Source organism: Saimiri boliviensis, chromosome 1 (assembly GCF_048565385.1).
Source record: "Saimiri boliviensis isolate mSaiBol1 chromosome 1, mSaiBol1.pri, whole genome shotgun sequence".
Lineage (NCBI taxonomy): Eukaryota > Metazoa > Chordata > Mammalia > Primates > Cebidae > Saimiri > Saimiri boliviensis.
In genome coordinates this window covers 31,669,424-31,689,350 of record NC_133449.1, presented here as the reverse complement: position 1 = coordinate 31,689,350, position 19,927 = coordinate 31,669,424, and the positions used below count along the sequence as shown (strand labels likewise).

Here is a 19,927-nt window from a genome sequence, read left to right as displayed (position 1 = left end):
AGCCTGGGCCAACAGAGAGGGATTCCATCCCCGCCCCCCCAAAATAAAGTGGCTTTGGCTACATGGTATGTCCATTTTTTTGTTGCATATTTTGTGCAGGTTAGTGGTGAAGTGAGAGAGTAAAAGTTGAGTAAACAAATATATAGTAGAGATTTTAGCCTAATTAGAAAAAGTTATGAAAGTTAGAAGTGCTCTAGTAATTGACTCGGCTTTAGGACAGGGATTTTGCACAAAATCCCTTGGACCCTAAAGTTGGAGAAGGTAGGAGGAGGAGAGGAAACAGAGTAGACCTTTAAAAAGAAAAAGTAAACTTGAATATTAGACAGCTAGTTTTCTACTTTGGATTCTGTCAGGGGCCTGTTTAGTGTGAAACTCAGATATAATTTTTTTTTCTTTTCTTTTTTGAGACAGGGTCTTGCTATGTTGCCCAGGTTGGAATGCAGTGGTGTGATCATGGCTTACTGTAGCCTCGACCTCCTGGGCTCAAGTGCTCCTCCCACCTCCACCTCCCAAACAGCTAGGACCACAGGTGAAGACACCATGCCCAGATTTAAAAAAAAAAAAGTATAGAAACAGGGTTCTATGTTCCCCAGGCTGGTCTTAAACCGCTGGCCTCAAGCAATCCTACTGGCTCAGGCCCTCAAAGTACTGGGATTACAGGCAGGAGGTACCATGCCTATGGAGTTACATTTTATAGTGTTTGCCGCAAAACTTTCATTGGATGTATGCAACTTTGTCTTCCTCTATTCCTGCTTTTGCAATAGTGTACTTTGTAACAATAACACTTCCTCGGAGGTCCAAGATAGAGCCTCCTTTACTGTGATTCTTACACAATTGTAAAGAAATTCTTTATTCCTGACATTTATGTGGAATACTGGGATTTATGAGATGACAAGAGTGGAAATGATATTTGTTGTATGCTTTCCCTGTCAGGCTTTTCACATTCAGCACTCCTTGAGTGTCCCCATTTTACAGTTGAGGATAACTGAGGCTAGTTAATATCAAACACTTTAGTTAGGGAGATAATACATCCACCTACATAAATAACACCACGAAACAAGACAAATGGTTACAATGTCAAAGCCCCCATTAGGTGGTAAGGGTGACCCTGTGAAGCAAAAACTAGCATTTGCAGGACCACAGGCACACTTTACCACGTGCCTGCTTCTACAAATGAACTTCCCGGCGTGGCCACCCTAGGAATGAGACCTTGGGGGTGCGAATCCATGGAAGATGCCTGTGTATGATGGGGAATACCACCAGGACTGTCCTCGTAGAGAGCCGCATCCACGAGCCCTAGGTGCTCTCCATTTGAGGAAGTTGGCTGGGGGAGGGGGCTTGCCTTGCGGCTGCGTCCTGCTCCCCGCGCCCTGCCCCCACCTCCCAGCCTCTGCTGCCGCTAAACCCCGGAGAGCGGAGCGTGCACGTTGAGATTCCTCGGCGGGCCTGGCAGCGGTGCTGGGCATGCTCAGTGGGCAGGACCCGTTAGAGTGGCGAGTAAGGAAGCGTTGGCTCTTCTCCGCGTCTGCCTTCCCTGGTTCAGGCCCCGGCCCTCGGCTTTTGTGTGCGCGGAGCTGCAGCCACCGCTGCCTCCTCGCGGGGCTGCCCGACCCCAGATGCCGTCCGGCCTGTCCGCTTTCCGCCGTTAACCTCGCCGTGCGGCCGGGAGGAGGAGCGGGGCGGGGCCGGCGGCGGGCGGCCGGGCTGGAGGGCCCTGCCAGGGGTGGGGGTGGGTGCGGGGAGCCCCGCGGGGGGCGGGGGCGGGCGCGGGCGCGGAGTCACGGGGGTGGGGTCACCGGCGGTGGCTCGGGGAGGCCAGCTGGGAGGGGAGGGGGGCCGTGGGGGCGGCTCGGCGGAACCAGCCCCGGCTGGGCAGCAGCGGCGACGCCGTGGGCCGGGGCCAGGGCTTTCCGGGCTTCGGTGAAGCCGCCGTGGGCCCCATCTTCCGGCGGCCGCCGGAGTTTGTGGTGATTGTTGCTGCCGCCGCCACCGCCCCGGCTGCCATCTCCTCCTCCCGGGCCGCCGCCTCCTCTTCTTCCTCCTCCTCCTGGGCCGGGCTGATCCCCTCCCCGCCGCCGCCTCCTCCTGGGCTGGGCCCGCGGTGTCTCGTCCCCTCGCGGAGCCGCTCCTGCCGCCGCCGCCGCCGCCTCCTCATTCATCCTCGTGCACCATAGGCGGCACAGGCACCAAGATGTCCAACCGAGTGGTCTGCCGGGAAGCCAGTCACGCCGGGAGCTGGTACACAGCCTCAGGTAGGGCCCCAGGCCGCCGGCCCGCCCGCCGCCGCCGCCGCCTGGCCCCGCGCCCGGCCGGCCGAGGTCGGCGGCGGGCGGGGACGAGGGCGCGGACGGGCCGCCGGGCGCGGACCGCGTGGGGAGGGAGCGAGCCGAGGCCGGCCTCGCCGCCTCCCCCATCCGGGCGGCGGGCATCCAGCGCCAGCAGCCCGGGGACGGCCGGCCTCACGCTCGCCGGAGTTGGGCGAGAGGGAGAGTTGCCGCCTCGGCAGCCCGCGCCCTCCCTCGGGACCGGGCTCGAGGAAGGAACGTGGTCCCTGCCCCGAGCCGACTTGTCGCCGCCTCCGGCTCCCGGGAAGCGGGCGGCCGGCCCCTGCCACCCCCGGGAAGGACGGTGTGCCCGGCGCGGAGCCCCGCTTCCCCACGCCTCCGGGCAGCGACCCTCCGCCCTTTCCTTTTCTCTCTCGTCTTCCCTGCTTTCCCCGCCGGCGGTCCGGGGAGCGCCCTCGCCCAGAGGGAGTTCTGTCGGTCTGCCCCCGAGCCCCCGCGCCCGCAGCCGGAGAGGAAGTCTTCTCGCCCGGTGGCTCTGGCGCTGGAGAAGCAGGCAGCGTTTCTCTGCACCTTTGAAGGGCTCCGCTGTCTTGCAAGGAGTGAAGGGTAGCACTTTTTGACGTTACCAGACTACAGGCAAGGTTTCTGCATGGGGAGATCTGTCAGGAGGGCCTTTCAGGGATTTGTCGCTTTGTAGGCTGGGGCTGGGGTGGAAGTACGGCTAAGCAGGGGCTTGGGGGGCCCTCCCAGCTCTTTTGTCAAGTGTTTGCATTGTTACTGTCATTCACGAAAGGGGCAGCTGGAGATGGCATCAGCACTTTTCTTGTGCAGTCGCCGTAGTCACTGGTCGCCCAACACCAGGCAGGTGCTAGAACTACCTAATGAATTAAGTTTAATCTTTGAGCGAGTTGAGTCTTCTGTCTCCACTGTCTAAAAACGTTTTAGAGTTCTTTCTGTAAGAGTGTAGGGACTTTCCCTTTAAAGCGCTTGTTAGAACGCCTGTTTTCTGGGATTATTTTCAGGAGTCACATTTCTGGTATGTTAACAAAGTTGTGTGATTCCTCATAGTCTTCAGTCATTTGGTATTGGCTTATCAATAACCAGGGCTAACTTCTCCATATGAATCGGATCATGTTCTCTTTGCAAAGAATTGGCTTGGAGAGTGACATGGCCTGTGAGAAAGCAAAGATTTGGAAGAAAATTCGTTTCTCTGAGGTTGCTAAACTAGCTCATTAAGTACATGTACCTTACTGAAATACATGACTCACTGAAGATTTTCTGTGTTAGGGAAACGCAAAAGAATTGTGAGGATTGGATTTGCAGCTATAGCTAACAGGTAGCTATAGTTTTGCATTAAGCAAATATGACATTTTATGGTTACAGTGGTTTCCCTTCATGGTCCTAAAGTACTTCATAAACATTTAATCAGCTCTCACAGCCGGAGAATGCCAGTTAAATTATTCTTGTTCAGTGAATGGGAAAAGATGTAGAGAAGTTCAAGTTCAGTGGTTCCCCCCCCCCCCACCCCCAGACAGAGCCTTGTTTCTCTCAGGCTGGAGTGCAATGGCGCTGTCTCGGTTCATTGCAACCTCTGCTTCCAGGGTTCAAGCGAATCTCCTGCCTCAGTCTCCGCAGTAGCTGGGATTACAGGCGCGCACCACCATGCCTTGCTAACTTTTTTTGTATTTTTGGTAGAGACGGGGCTTCACCATCTAGGCTCGGCTTGGTCTTGAACCCCTGACCTCGTGATCTGCCTGCCTCGGCCTCCCAAAGTGTTGGGATTACAGGCGTGAGTCACCGAGCCCTGCCAGAAGTTCAATGTTTTAAACATTTGTTGTAGTTTGCATTGGAATGTGGGCAAGTGATTCTGGGGGGAATTTCTATAGATTCTTGGACATTCTTTGGATAATCTTTATATATATATATATATATATATATATATATATATATATACACACACACACACACACGCATATATATATATATATATATATATATATATATAAATTTTTTTTTTTTTTTTCTTAAAGATGGCTTTTCACCATGTTGGTCAGGCTGGTCTTGAACTCCTGACCTCAGGTGATCCACCTGTCATGGCCTCCAAAGTGCTTGAATTACAGGCATGAGCCACCATGCCCGGCCTGGATAATCTTATAGGGCATAGGATTTGGAAAGAGATATTTGGTTTGTCTTTTCAGATCTAAGGTGAATTCGTTAATTCAGCTCAGAACATTCTGTGGTTATTGTTATTTATCAACAATGAACTAAAGTGGACTATTTTCTTAAAAATTCTAAAGGTATTCTTATTTCCCTAAATTCTGAGTGAAATCAATAATGCCATTTTTGATAATATACATTGTCACAGAGAACCTTAAAATTAAGGTCATATATTTGTGACTTTTTTGGGGGAGAGTTGGTGTGTGACTTTTTAAACTTGAGTAATAATTGAGGGTAGATTTAAAGCAATTCAATTGTAAAAGCTTATTTTGTATTTTAAAAATAAATGAAATACAGCTACAGATAAGTAAACTTTGACTGGGTTTAGTAACATTTGTCTTTAATAGTTGCCAGAGTAACTACATTGATAACATTGACCGTTGGAAACATTGTACTTGTATTGTGTTGTTTTTCTAGTATACTAGTCCTAAAAAAGTATAATAGGAGATGGAGAGGTTTTTCTGGATTGCCATTCTGTGGTTCCTACAGCATTCAAGTCGTGTCCATAGAATTAATGTGTTTTATTACTGACATAAATAAGGGTGAAAACACATTTGTTTTAGTTATCTGGCTATTTCAGGAAAAAGTGTGTGTGTACATATATAAATATTACATATACACACACACATATATCTTCTTTGTGTTTACCCCTTGTTATTTGCTCGATCCATTGATAGAGAGTAACGTAAATTATTTCCTGCCTCCAAGGAATTTTCAGTTTATTTGAAGTAAGTAATAACTTAGCGCAGCAAATAAATACCGGGTAAGTTGAGATATGCTTTTAGGACTTCTGGGGAGGGTAGAATGATTTTGGGGTAGGATTTGAATTATGCTTTGAAGGAAGGGTATTTGAGCAGGTTTGGAGCAGGAGGAAAGAACATTGGATTGAGAAGCACCACGTAGGTAACAGAGGCAGGTAAATGTGGCTAGCTCAGTTTAGTGGGAATGGAAGGTACACAAGGGCATAGTTGATGAGCCTGTAGTAGTAGGCTGGTCCTACAGTACAGAAGGCCTATAAATGCCAGACATCATTGGGACTGGACTTATTCAGTAGAGAGAGAGGACCAATGGAGGTTTTTGCGTAGGGGACTAGTATAACACAAGTAGCATTTTAGGAAAATTAATCTTATAGGAAGGTTCATTCTCACTTCTCTATGCGTGTGTAGCAGGGATTAGCTGCAGCCCTCCCCCCACTTTTTTTTTTTGGTAAGGTCCAGTGGCTAAGAATGGTTGTTAGTATTTAATGGGTTGTTTTAAAAACAAACAAAACCATGAAATGCTGTAGAGACTGTATGTGACACACAAAGTCTGAAATATTTACTGTTTGGCCCTTTATAGAAAAAATTGGCCAAACCCTGGCTAGTGTAGGTTAGTGGTTGTTAAAGTTTGATCTCTGGACCAGCAGTATAATTGAAATGTCTGTTTTCCCCAGATTTGCTACAGCTTTCATTCCATTACTTTGAGATATGCTTTTAGGACTTCTGAGGCAGGTAGAATCATTTTGGGGTAGGATTTGAATTATGCTTTGAAGGAAGGGTATTTGAGCAGGTTTGGAGCAGGAGGAAAGAACATTGGATTCAAAAGGAGAAAAAGAAAAAAAAAAGAACATTGGATTGGGAAACGCCACACATTTATCTTGCCTGTTGGATAAGGTCTGCGTCCCCTCATAACTTGCCATCATCTTCCTATCTCTATGACCGCTTTCCTCTACCCCAACCCAGTTTTGGTTTTACCCCCCTTAAATGACATCTAGTAGTTGTGCATTGTTTCTTTAAATACGTCATGCTATTTTTTACCTCTGTGCTCTTGCTCAAACTGGTCCCTCTGTTGAAATGTTCTTTGTCAGGATAATTCCAACTCCTCTTTTAAAGATTCAAGTGTTAATACCTTCAAGAAACCTAACCTGGTGCTTTGCCTCCCCAATGTAGTTTTTAAGTTTCTTGTTATCTGTGTATATGGGACGACAGGTACCGTGTCTTACTCATTTTTTGTACCATAAATACTCAGCACAGGCTTTGTACATAGAAGATGCTCATTAAGTATTTAACTGAATGTTAAAGTGCTTGACATATAGTAGGTGATTAGCAAGTGGTAGGTATTGGTAGCATATGTGGACAGGGATACAAATGTTTACATTCTGAAGAGTGGTGGGGCTGATGTAAGACTGCTGCCTGTCTCTAATCATGGTATAGGTGAAGAATCTTGGTGGTAGGAAGGGATTACAAATCCTGTTCTTCCAGTTAGGGATCCAGTGAGTGTAAGATTTTTAAAGTATGACATATTTTAAACAAGTTCAGCTAGATGAGTAAGTTCATTCACATAATGAGTACTCAATTCAAGAAACACAGCAGTACTGGAATTCCCAACAAATGCCCCTCCCCACATTCCATGTCCTTGCATTCTAAGACTATAGAAAAATTTTGTCTGTTTTCAAATTCTGTATCAGTGGAATTATATAGTATGTATTCTTTGAGCTTCTTTTTTATTTTTATTTTTTTGAGATGGAGTCTTGCTGTGTTGCCTAGGCTAAAGTGTGCAGTGACCCAATCTCGGCTCAATGCTACCTCCGCCTCCTGAGTTCAAGTGATTCTCCTGCCTCAGCCTCCTGAGTGGCTGGGATTGCAGGCGCGTGCCACCATGCCTGGCCAATTTTTGTATTTTTAATAGAGATGGTGTTTCATCACGTTGGTCAGTTGTGTCTCAAACTTCTGATCGCAGGTGATCCGCCTGCCTTGAGCTCCCAAAGTGTTGGGATTACAGGTGTGAGCCACCTTGCCCAGCCTCCCTTTTTTTTTTTTTTTTTTTTTGAGACAGTCTCTCTCTGTCATCCAGGCTAGAGTGCGGTGGCTCTATCGTAGCTCACTGCAGCTTCTGCTTCCTGGGCTCAAGCAGTCTTTATCCCTTAGCCTTCAAAAGTGTTGGGATTATAGGAGTGAGCCACCGTGTCTGGCTCCTTTGAGCTTCTTTTGCTCAATATTACATTTGTAAGGTTAATACTGTTATATTGTACTTTGTTCATTCTGTTGTGATGACACCAGTCTATTCTACTGTTGATAGACATTTGGGTTTTTTAGTTTTGCTGCTGTGAACACTTAAACCTTTTTCTAGTCAATGTATATGTGATTTTTGAAGAGTATATGCCTTGGGGTGGAGTAGTTAGATCATGGTCTATGTATATGATAAGTTTCAGTAGATTGTGCTGAAGTTTTGCAAATTGGTTTTACAAATTTACACTCCCACCAGCAGTGTATAAGAGCTCTAGTTACTTCTCATCTTTTCTAGTACTTGGTATTGTCAGTCTTTTTAGGGTGTATAGTGATAGTGGAGTATAGTTTTAATTTGTATGTTCCTGATGATTAATGAAGTTGAGCATTTTTTCATGTTAGGGACTCCATGTTTATTGGCCATTGGATTTCTGCTTTTGCGAAGTGTCTGTTAAATCTTTTGCCCTTTTTTTCTATTGGGTGGTTTAGTTTTTTTCATATTGACTTGTAGTTCTTATTCTGGCTACATTTCTTTTTTTTTTTTTTTGAGTGCTCTGTTGCCAGGCTGGAGTGCAGTGGCGTGATCTCAGCTCATTGCAACCTCTGCCTCCCAGGTCTAAGCGATTCTCCTGCCTCAGTCTCCCAAGTATGCCCAGCTTATTTTTTTTGTATTTTTAGTAGCCAGGGTTTCACCATGTTTGCCAGGATGGTCTCGATTTTTTGACCTGTGATCCGCCTGCCTTGGCCTCCTGAAGTGCTGGGATTGCAGGGTTGAGCCACTGCACCTGACCTCTGGCTACATTTCTTTCTTAGATAGATAGATACATATTGCAACTATCTTCCTATCTTCTGCTCTTTTAGAATCTTGGTGTGTCAGTGAATTAAACTTCTTACTTTTATTTGTTTATTTACTTATTTATTTGTTTGAGACAGGGTCTTGCTCTGTTGCCCAAGCTGGATGGCAGTGGTGTGATCACAACTCACTGCAGCCTCTAACTCCTAGGCTCAAGTGATCCCCCTGCCTCAGCTTCCTGAGTAGCTTGGATTATAGGCATGCATCATCATGCCTGGCTGAGTTTTAAATTTTTTTGTATAGATGGGGGTCTCTGTTTCAAACTCCAGGTCTCATGTGATTTCCTGCCTCAGCTTCTTGAGTTGCTAAGATTACAGGCATGCACCATAATGCTTGACTAATTGTTGAAATTTTTAGTAGAGATGGTGTCTCACTTTGTTGCCCAGGCTGGTCTCAAACTCCTGATCTCAAACAGTCCTCTTGCCTTGGCCTCCCAAAGTGCTGGGATTACAGGCATAAGCTACCATGCCTGGCCAAGTTCTTTTTTTTTTTTTTTTTTTTTTTTTTGAGACAGAGTTTCGCTCTTGTCACCCAGGCTGGAGTGCAATGGCGTGATCTCGGTTCACCGCAACCTCCGCCTCCTGGGTTCAGGCAATTCTCCTGCCTCAGCCTCCTGAGTAGCTGGGATTACAGGCATGTGCCACCATGCCCAGCTAATTTTTTGTATTTTTAGTAGAGATGGGGTTTCCCCATGTTGACCAGGTGGTCTCAATCTCTTGACCTCGTGATCCACCCGCCTCAGCCTCCCAAAGTGCTGGGATTATAGGCGTGAGCCACCGCACCCGGCCTGGCCAAGTTCTTAATTTTAAAGAAGTCCAGTTTATCATTTGGTTAGTGCTTTTGTTGTTTCCCATTTATTAAATCTCTACCTATCTGAATGTCATGAAGTTACTCTCCTGTGTTTTTTCCTAAGAGCTTTCTCTTTTTATCTTTCATATTTAGATTGATTGCAGCATATGTATGCTATGTTTGTGAAGCAGTAGGACATTACACTAAATTTTTTTTGTTTAAGTAAACATATATTGAAAAAGTATACAAATCAAGTGTATACCTTGGTGGGTATTCACAGATTTAATATACCCTATGTAACATTTTCCCTTGGAAATAGAAATAGAAAATTTCTTTGCTTTTTTTTCCTTGGAAAATGGTGGTTATATTATTGTTGGTACGTCTTATAATCATGGCTGTCATGGAATTGAGGAAATATCAAAGTCTGATAATTTCAAAGAGCATTATTTAAGTATTTCTATGATACATATCTTAAATGCAGTTTTACTTTTTGTTTTTATTCTATGTTTCTAAACATTTAATAAAATGATATCAGGGTTCTATGCTAGAAAACTACAAATTAATATTTTTGGCAAGTACCTTAAGTTCAGGAGTGTAAAATATTTGATGTAAGTTTGGGTAAAAAAAGACAAGAGTGTCAAAATAATATCTTGGTGTGTGAGAAATTGAAAAACTGAATAATAAAAATATTTCTCTTTGGAAAGACTATGTAATAAAATTTAGTTCCGAAGTGAATTCTTTTTTTTTTTTTTTTTTTTTTTGAGACGGAGTTTCACTCTTGTTATCCAGGCTGGAGTGCAATGGTGCGATCTCGGCTCACTGCAACCTCTGCCTCCTGGGTTCAGGCAATTCTCCTGCCTCAGCCTCCTGAGTAGCTGGGATTACAGGCACGTGCCACCATGCCCAGCTAATGTTTTGTATTTTTAGTAGAGACGGGGTTTCACCATGTTGACCAGGATGGTCTCGATCTCTTGACCTTGTGATCCACCCGCCTCAGCCTCCCAAAATGCTGGGATTACAGGCTTGAGCCACCGCGCCCGGCCCGAAGTGAATTCTTTTATACAGGTTTCTGTATGCTGATTTTTCTTTGCAGCCCATCCTATTTTACCCTGGAGAAACGCAAGAAGGAAAGAACAAATTTAATAGGAAACTTGATATAATTGCCGGATTACTTCTAGTTGTCAGTTTCCTTGTCCTTTCACATGCAGTTTCCAAGTCAAAATCATCTTCTTGGTTCATGTCAACTGCCTTTGAGGTTTTTGTCCATTTGAAAGAAGATGAAAATGACAAAAAACTTTCATTAATAATATTTTGCCAGGTGCGGTGGCTCAAGCCTGTAATCCCAGCACTTTGGGAGGCCAAGGTGGGTGGATCATGAGGTTGAGAGATCGAGACCATCCTGGTCAACATGGTGAAACCCCGTCTCTACTAAAAAATACAAAAAACTAGCTGGGCATGGTGGCACGTGCCTGTAATCCCAGGTACTCAGGAGGCTGAGGCAGGAGAATTGCCTGAACCCGGGAGGCGGAGGTTGTGGTGAGCCGAGATCGCGCCATTGCACTCCAGCCTGGGTAACAAGAGCAAAACTCTGTCTCAAAAAAAAAAAAAAAGAATATTTCATAGGTATATTACATATGTATGTACATAATCCCCAATCTTCAAGAAGATCCTCCAAGGTAGGTATTATCTCCATTTACGGATGTGGAAACAATGACTTAAGTTGAGTAACTTATTTAAGGTATAACAAGTACGTTGAAGAACCAGTTTGACTCTTAAGATTAGAGTTTATGCGCCAGGTGCGGTGGCTCAAGCCTGTAATCCCAGCACTTTGGGAGGCTGAGGCGGGTGAATCACGAGGTCAAGAGATCGAGACCATCCTGGCCAACATGGTGAAACCCTGTCTCTACTAAAAAATACAAAAATTAGCTGGGCATGGTGGCGCGTGCCTGTAATCCCAGCTACTCAGGAGGCTGAGGCAGGAGAATTGCTTGAACCCAGGAGGCGGAAGTCGCGGTGAGCCAAGATCCCGCCATTGCACCCCAGCCTGGGTAACGAGAGTGAAACTCCGTCTCAAAAAAAAAAAAAAAAAAAAAAAAGATTAGAGTTAGTGTTAGAGGCAAGGAGGAGGTATGGTAAAATATGCTTCCTGAAACACTGAACTTATTCTGTCCTACTTCATTTTCCTCAAACTACAGTATGGACATTTAACTCATACATGTATATTATTTATGACTTATATAAGGGATTTCTTCATACATTTTTAATTGTTACAATAACCCCATGATTAGGTATAGGGTAGATAATGCAAAACAAGTCTTTTTTTTGGGGGTGGGGGACAGAGTTTCCCTCTGTTGCCCAGGCTGGAATGCAGTGCTGCAATCTTGGCTCACTGCAACTTCCACTTCCTGGATTCAAGAGATTCTCTTGACTCCGCCTTCTTAGTAGCCGGGACTACAGGCACATGCTACCATGCCTGGCTAATTTTTGTATTTTTGGTAGAAACGGGGTTTCACCATATTGGCCAGGCTAGTCTCAACTCCTGAACTCGTAATCCGCCCTCCTGGGCCTCTCAAAGTGCTGGGATTACAGGCATGAGCCACAGTGCCTAGCTGCAGGTAAGTCTTTAATCCCATTCTCACCTTGCCATTTTATAGATGAGAAATGACAATTTGGAGGAGGCTGCATTGTCTGAGTCACATTACTTGTAAATGGTAGAGTGGGGTTTTGAACCCAGGACTTCTGGCAAAAGTTTACTGTTAAGAAGAAAAACTAAGACTTGGAGGAGGCTTGCATGAATTGTAACTGGTAAATTATAGAGCTAAGATTTGAACGCAGGACTTCTGGCTGAAGCCTACTGTTTTTTTCCATTTATAGTTATGCCAGAGTAAGTGAGAAGTTGAACTATTTGGAATCAGTAAACATCTTTGTAATTGTCAAGTAATATCTTACATTATAAAAATAATAAAAGCATAACTAAAAACACTTAAAAATACTGAGTATAATATAAATATAATGCATATATAATACTGACAGAATAGTTGGTATATTTTAATTAGGCTAGTCCTAGCCTTTGAATTGGAACCAACAAAATTTATGGCACTTCTGAAGAAGCTTTATTTAACATTCAGTAAGTTTATACTGAACGAATTGAGTTCTGCTATGTGAAAGGCACTGCTGTAGGGACTAGGCGAATAGCTGGGGATGAAACAGTCAAAAATCCTGGCACTTACTTTTTTTTTTTTTTTTTTTTTGAGACGGAGTTTCGCTCTTGTTACCCAGGCTGGAGTGCAATGGCAACGGCTCACCGCAACCTCTGCCTCCTGGGTTCAAGCAATTCTCCTGCCTCAGCCTCCTGAGTAGCAGGGACTACAGGCGCGTGCCACCACACCCAGCTAATTTTTGTATTTTTAGTAGAGACGGGGTTTCACCTTGTTGACCAGGATGGTCTCGATCTCTTGACCTCGTGATCCACCCGCCTCGGCCTCCCAAAGTGCTGGGATTATAGGCTTGAGCCACCACGCCCGGCCGGCGCTTACTTTTTAATTGGAGAAGACAGATGAATTAAGTAAGGGAAATCGAGTACATGTTCTCAGGACATCCTGAGGACTGTGTCATGGGAAAAAAAAAGAAAATATATGGTATGCTAGATAGAGGAAAGTGCTATGGAGAGTAACAAAGCATAGCTGGTGTATAGCGAACGTTCAGTGCTCGGGGGTCAAGGTTGCAATATTAAATAGCATTGAAAGGGAAGACTTCTGCTGGGTGTGGTGGCTCACACCTGTAAATCCATGCACTTTGGGAGGCCAAGACGGGTGGATCACCTGAGGTCAGGAGTTTGAGACCAGCTTGGCCAACATGATGAAACCCCGTCTTTACTAAAAATACAAAAAATTAGTGGGGACATGTGCCTATACTGCCAGCTACTCAGGAGGCTGAGGCAGAAGAATCACTCGAACCCAGAAGGCAGAGGTTGCAGTGAGCTGAGATGGCGCCACTGCACTCCAGCCTGGGCAGCAAGAGCAAAACTCCTTCTGTGGGTGGGGGTGAGAAAGGGAAGACTTCACTGAGATTACATTTGAGTAAAGACTTGAGCTGGGCGCTGTGGCTCAGGTCTGTGATCTCAGCATTTGGGTGGCTGAGATGGGAGGATTGCTTGAGCACAGGAGTTGAAGATCAGGCTGGGCAAAAAAATGAGACCACCATCTCTACAAAAAATAAAAAAATTAGCTGGGTATAGTGATGTGTTGATGTGTGCTTGTGGTCCCAGCTGCACAGGAGGCTGAGGCAGGAGGATTGTCTGAGCCCAGGAGGTGAAGGCTGCGGTGAAACATGTTTGCACCACTACCCTCCAGCCTGGGTGACAGATTGAGGCTTTGTCTCAACAAAGAAAAAAAAAAAGCCTGAATTAGGTGAAAAAACAAACCTTGTATTGGGGATAGATAATTTTAGGCAGAGGGTACAGCAAATTTAAAGGTTCTGAGTCTAGAGCAGGCCTGGAATATTTGAGGAAGACCCAGTAAGCAAGGTTGTTGCAGCTAAAATGAAGTGAACTGGAACAGAGTAGTATTATATGAGTTAAGAGGTGGCTGGAGACTTTTTTTTTTTTTTTTTTTTGAGATAGTATCTCACCATGTTGCCCATGGATAGCCGTGTGTGTGTGTGTGTGTGTGTGTGTGTGTGTGTATATATATATATATATGTGTATATATATACACATTAAACAGATGGGGTCTCGCTATGTTGCCCAGGCTGGAGTGCAGTGGCTATTCACAGGCGTGATCCCACTACTGATCAGCACGGGAGTTTTGACCTGCTCCATTTCCGACCTGGGCCGGTTCACCCCTCCTTAGGTAACCTGGTGGTCCCCTGCTCCTGGGAGGTCACTATATTGATGCTGAACTTAGTGCGGACAACCGATCGGCATAGCGCACTACAGCCCAGAACTCCTGTACTCGAGATCCTCCAGCCTCAGCCTCCTGAACAGCTGGGGCTACAGGCAAGCGCCACCACGACCGGCTGGATAGCCATATTTAATGCCACACTGAAACTCAACATGTGGTAGTTTCTTTTTTTAAAAAAATCATTTTACTGAGATATAGTTGATAAGTTACATAAATTGCATGTATTTAATACATCTGTGAAACAGTCAACACAATCAAGATGGTGTACCTTTTAAAGGTAGATTCTTTTTTTTTTGAGACAGAGTTTGTTACCCAGGATGGAGTGCAATGGCAGGATCTCGGCTCACCACAACCCCCGCCTCTTGGGTTCAGGCAATTCTCCTGCCTCAGCCTCCTGAGTAGCTGGGATTACAGGCACGCGCCACCATGCCCAGCTAATTTTTTATATTTTTAGTAGAGACAGGGTTTCACCATGTTGACCAGGATGGTCTCGATCTCTTGACCTCACGATCCACCCGCCTCAGCCTCCCAAAGTGCTGGGATTACAGGCTTGAGCCACCATGCCCGGCCTAAAGGTAGATTCTTAAAGATTTTTTTTTTTTTTTTTTGAGACGGAGTTTCGCCCTTGTTACCCAGGCTGGAGTGCAATGGCGCGATCTCAGCTCACCGCAACCTCCGCCTCCGGGGGTCAGGCAATTCTCCTGCCTCAGCCTCCTGAGTAGCTGGGATTACAGGCACGTGCCACCATGCCCAGCTAATTTTTTGCACTTTTAGTAGAGACGGGGTTTCACCATGTTGACCAGGATGGTCTCGATCTCTCGACCTCGTGATCCACCCGCCTCGGCCTCCCAAAGTGCTGGGATTACAGGCTTGAGCCACCGCGCCTGGCGCGATTCTTAAAGATTAATCGCAGTGTAGAATTTGAAACCATATCAGTAAAGTTTTCATTAAAATCTGTGAATCTAGTTGGTTTATCCTCCACTTTGATTGTATCTTTTTTCCTTGCAGGATTTTTTAACATCATGCATTAGTCATTTGCAAAATATTTGTTTATTGAGTTATACAGATCTTCTAAATGTTTACACATTTCATTATTCATTGTGAAAGAATCATACCTGTTAATATCATCACCATTCTCTATAGAAAAGTATTTTTGACTAGGGAAGTTGTTAAGCCCATTAAGCCCATAGCGATAGAAAAAGTTTTGCAAAATTCTAATTTTTTGAAGCTTAAACATTTTTGGTTGCTTTCCCTGATGTGACAAGCCCACTGTTCCTTTTCAAGGAAACCAAAGATTAAGTAACTAGTTGTTCTTTCAAGAGAAATGTTAGTCTGTAAAAAAGCACATAGCTAGCTAGTTCAGCTTTCAACTCTCATAAAATGCTTTTTTTTGAGACAGCCATCTTTCTACCCATTTAAGTGCACAGAATATTAATATTAAGAAGTTGTTGGGGGGTAGGGAGGTGGGAAGAGATAGCATGGGGAGAAATGACAGATACAGGTGAGGGGATGGAAGGCAGCAAACCACACTGCCATGTGTGTACCTATGCAACAATCTTGCATGTTCTTCGCATGTACCCCAAAACCTAAAATGCAATAAAAGAAAAAAAAAAGAAGTGTACTTAAGGGCTGAGATTTAATGTGTAATATTTGCAGCTATATCAAGGACATTCTTTAGTGAAACTGACTTAAAAATTTGGTGAGTTTGTGGTGGTGAAGAATGTAGTCACTACTACTATAGTTTGGTGCTTCTGCTAATGAGACATCAATAGTTTTATCCAATATTCCTTTTTTTTTTTTTTTTTTTTAATTTTTTTGAGATGGAGTCTTGCTCTGTTGCCCAGACTAGATTGCTGTGGTCCCCATCTTGGTTCACTGCAACCTCTGCCTCCCGGATTCAAGGGATTCTCCTGCCTTAGCTTTTCAAGTAGCTGGGATTACAGGCATGTGCCACCACGCCCAGCTAATTTTTGTATTTTTAGTAGGGGTGGGATTTCACCTCAGCCTCCCAAAGTGCTGGGATTACAGGCATGAGCTACCATGCTTGGCTCAATGTTACTTTTGAGCCATCAGGACAAATCCCAATACAGTGCAAGAAACAAATAATATTTTAGTATTATTATGAAAATGGTTCTGATTTGGTGGACCTTCTGAAAGGTCCTGCAGACTTCTGTTATGTAGAAATCCTTACTTCTTCCTTGGCAATTAAAAAAGAAACAAAGAACTCTTATCAGTCTTAATCTTGCTGAACAATCTTAATCTGTCTGCATACTGACTCCAAGTCCTTCTTACTAACACATGTTGTGCATACTCCTTCCATTAATTACAGTGGCTCATTTTGGCATGATTCTCAAGAGGACCACGGGGAAATGTAATTTATAAATTACAGGTGATTTTGTTTTTCATTCTTCACCTCAAACTATGGTGACGGATGATCAGAAACCTACTGAATTAGAATTACTGCTAGGTGGGACCCAGGTATTTGCATTTTTTACCATGCACTAAAGGTGGTTTTAATACACAGCAGAGTTAGAGAAGTACAGCTTTGAGGCCTTAAGAAAACTAGATTACTCAGAATAGAGGATGATGTCATCATCATCATTTTTGTATTTATTGCTCAGAGTGGAAGGTGACATCACCACTATCATCTTTGTATTTTCAACACCCAGAGCTATCTGGCACAGAGCAGGAGCTGGCCAAATGTTTCATGAATGATTGAATCACTAATCTGACTAGATTATTATGTTATTTGTCTGATACCAAGTTTCCAAATTGAATGATGACAAATTTAGCCTTAAATTATGTATTAAATTGTAGTTATAAGTATATGTTTTAGAATTTTAAAAAATGTAAATTGGTTAATGTGACTGTGCTAGTTAAAATCATTAATTTTTTGTTTGTTTTTTGAGACAGAGTCTCACTCTCACCCAGGCTGGAAGACAATGGCAGGGTCTTGGCTCACTGCAACCTCCACCTCCCAGGTTCAAGTGATTCTTCTGCCTCAGCCTCCTGAGTAGCTGGGACTACAGGCACATGTTACCACACCCAGCTAATTTTTGTATTTTTAGTAGAGACGGGGTTTCACTATGTTGGCCAGGCTGGTCTTGAACTCCTGACCTCAGGTGATCAGCCTGCGTCAGCCTCCCAAAGTGTTGGGATTACAGGTGTGAGCCACCTCGCCTGGCTCATTAGTGATTTTTTTTATTGTACGTAAGCTTCTTATTTCAGCCCACATGATTTGGCCTGTGTCTACCCTATCCTTCCTGGTCTTTTATCATTCTCCTTGTTTGCTGTGTTTTAGGATTAACAAGACATTTGTTGGTCTAGGCATGGTGGCTCATCCCTGTAATCCCAGCAGTGTGGGCGGCTGAGGTGGGAGGATTGTTTGAGCCCAGGCATTTGAGATCAGCCAGGACAATATAGCGAGACCCTGTCTCTAGAAAAAATAAAAAATTAGTCAAGCATGATTGTACACATTTGTAGTCCCAGCTGCTGGTGAGGCTGAGGTGGGAGGATTACATGAGCCCAGGAGGTCAAGGCTGCAGTGAGCTTTGTTTGCATCAGTGCACTCCAACCTGGGTGACAGAGTGAGACCCTATCTCAAACAAAACCAAAAACAAATAGAAAACTTTGGCCATTTTTTTTTTCTCCCTAGTTGTTGCAACATGCTACACTCTTTTACCTTAGGGCCATTGCATTTGCTGTTCTCCCTAGACATTTCTTACCCCAGATCTTTACTGATTCTTTTTATCCTTGAGGTAACAATTTAGTTGTCACACACTTAAAGGTGCTCTTCCTGTCTGTTTTTTTGGAAGTAGTCTGTTTTTCTGTATTGCACATGGAATAGCAGTGAAATAAATATTTCTGTTTCTTTTATAGTGTTTATCATAATTTGAAGTTACTTGTTACTTACTGTCTGCCTCTCTGCTTTAGTATATATGTTCCATGAGAACGTAGACCTGCCTGTTTTATTTATTGTTCTATCCTCATAATCAGAAACAATCCTGGTACATAATAGGTATTTTGCTAAACTTATTAAATAAATTTATAAATAGATGAATGAATGAGTGAAAAGAATATATGGAAGAAAATTATTTTGGTTACACAATAAATAATGAAGGTAATAATATTTTTAAATTTAAAAACTAGGTTAGTCAAGTAGTAGTAAGAAGGGAAGAAAGATTAAAATAAGGAGTTCAATATGTAACGGTGAATAATCTATTGAGATAACTCACTAGCCTTCAGACAAGCTGTATAAATATATATATATATATATATAAATATATATGTTTAACAGAATTGGGTCTTACCATGTTGATCAGGCTGGTCTTGAATTCCTGGCTTTAAGCAATCCTTATATCTTGGCCTCCCAAAGTGCTGGGATTACAGGTGTGAACTACTGTGCCTAGCTGGTGAAGCCAGTTATATTTATTAGTAAAGGTTTTGTATAACTTTTTTCTGCTAGATTATTAAGTTAAACATTACATACATATGAGGGCTTCTGGTGTATAAAACTGCTTGTGGACTAGGACATTTTCTATTAATAAATGAATAAATGTGATTCTAAACAATTGTTAAATCCATGTAAAGGGGAGCAACACTAATTTCTGGAGGAAAATAAGTATGTAAGCCGGGTGTGGTGGCTCATGCCTGTAATCCTAGCACTTTGGGAGGCTGAGGTGGATGGATCACTTGAGGTCGGGAGTTCACAGCTAGCCTGGCCAACATGGTGAAACCCTGTCTCTACTAAAAATACAAAAATTAGCTGGGCATGGTGGTGCTGGCATGTAATTCCAGCTACTCAGGAGGCTGAGGCATGAGAATCACTTGAAACTGGGAGGCGGAGGTTGTAGTGAGCCAAGATTGTGCCACTGCACCCCGGCCTGGGTGATAGAGTGAGACTCTATCTCACTAAATAAATAAATAAATGTGTAAAATGAATAAGATTAAAATCCTTGCTGTTTATAATGATCTAAGAATCATTTTGTTAATTATTTTAGGTAAACACTTTAAGTGTTTATAGCTTTTATTTTAGGGACTTGGAAATACGTATCTCTTATTTTCTTAAGAAACCAATGGGGACCATATTTTACTGTGGTGGAAAATAGTGACACTGTCAGGATTTAGTGAGGAATTTCGTGATATTTCCCTGCTCTTTAAATGACTTCAGATTTATGTAATATTCATGTTTATTATTATTTTATTAACTTTTTAGTTTGGAGTGGTTTTAGATTTACTGCAAAGTTACAAAGTAGTACAGAATTTTTATATATGCCTATCCAATTTCCCTTACTGTTAGCATCTTACAGTAACACCTTACTGTTACATGGTACATTTGTTAAAACTAAAAATAGTAGTTGGTCAGTACAATTAACTTGAGATTTTATTTGATTTCACCAGTTTTTACACTAATGTCCTTTCGCTGTTCTACGATCTAATCAAGGATTCCACATTGTGTTTAGTGATCATGTCTTTAGTTTTCTCTGATCTGTGACAAGTTGTTAATTTTTCTTTATTTTTCATGACCAAGACAGTTTTGAGAAACACTGTCAGGCATTTTGTAGGATGTTCCTTCATTTGCATTTGTCTGGTTTTTTTCCCCCAACGAGATTGGAGTTACTGGTTTTGGGATGAATATCACAGAGGTATAATGGCTTCATCATATGTTGGGGTTATGTGAAAGTATTGTAGGTGAGGTTAACCTTGTTTGTTTGGTTAAGATAGTGAGTGTTTGCCAGTTTTCTCTGTCGTAAAGTTGCTATCTTCCTCTTCCCATATTCTATTCTTTGGTTATGAGTTGCTAAAGTCCAACCCACTCCTTTGGATGAGGAAATAGCTACATATATTACTTAAATTCTTCTCTAAGGAAGGTTTTCTCTGCCCCTCCCCCACTCAACT

General features: G+C 43.4%; 1 protein-coding gene across 3 annotated transcripts in view; it reads left to right on the top strand.

Moving 5' to 3' along the window:
- The first annotated feature begins 2,171 nt into the window (after positions 1 to 2,171).
- MEMO1 (mediator of cell motility 1) overlaps positions 2,172 to 19,927 on the top strand; it is a 134,005-nt gene continuing 116,249 nt past the window's right edge. For 2 of the 3 annotated variants that reach the window (XM_074395701.1, XM_039477749.2), the window contains exon 1: positions 2,172 to 2,252. In XM_074395701.1, coding sequence (XP_074251802.1) covers positions 2,192 to 2,252 — 61 coding nt within the window. In that variant the 5' untranslated portion in view covers positions 2,172 to 2,191. Of the gene's footprint in view, positions 2,253 to 13,852; positions 13,885 to 16,968; positions 17,043 to 18,404; positions 18,419 to 19,927 lie in introns of all 3 variants that reach the window. The other variant, XM_074395702.1, reaches the window with a different exon arrangement.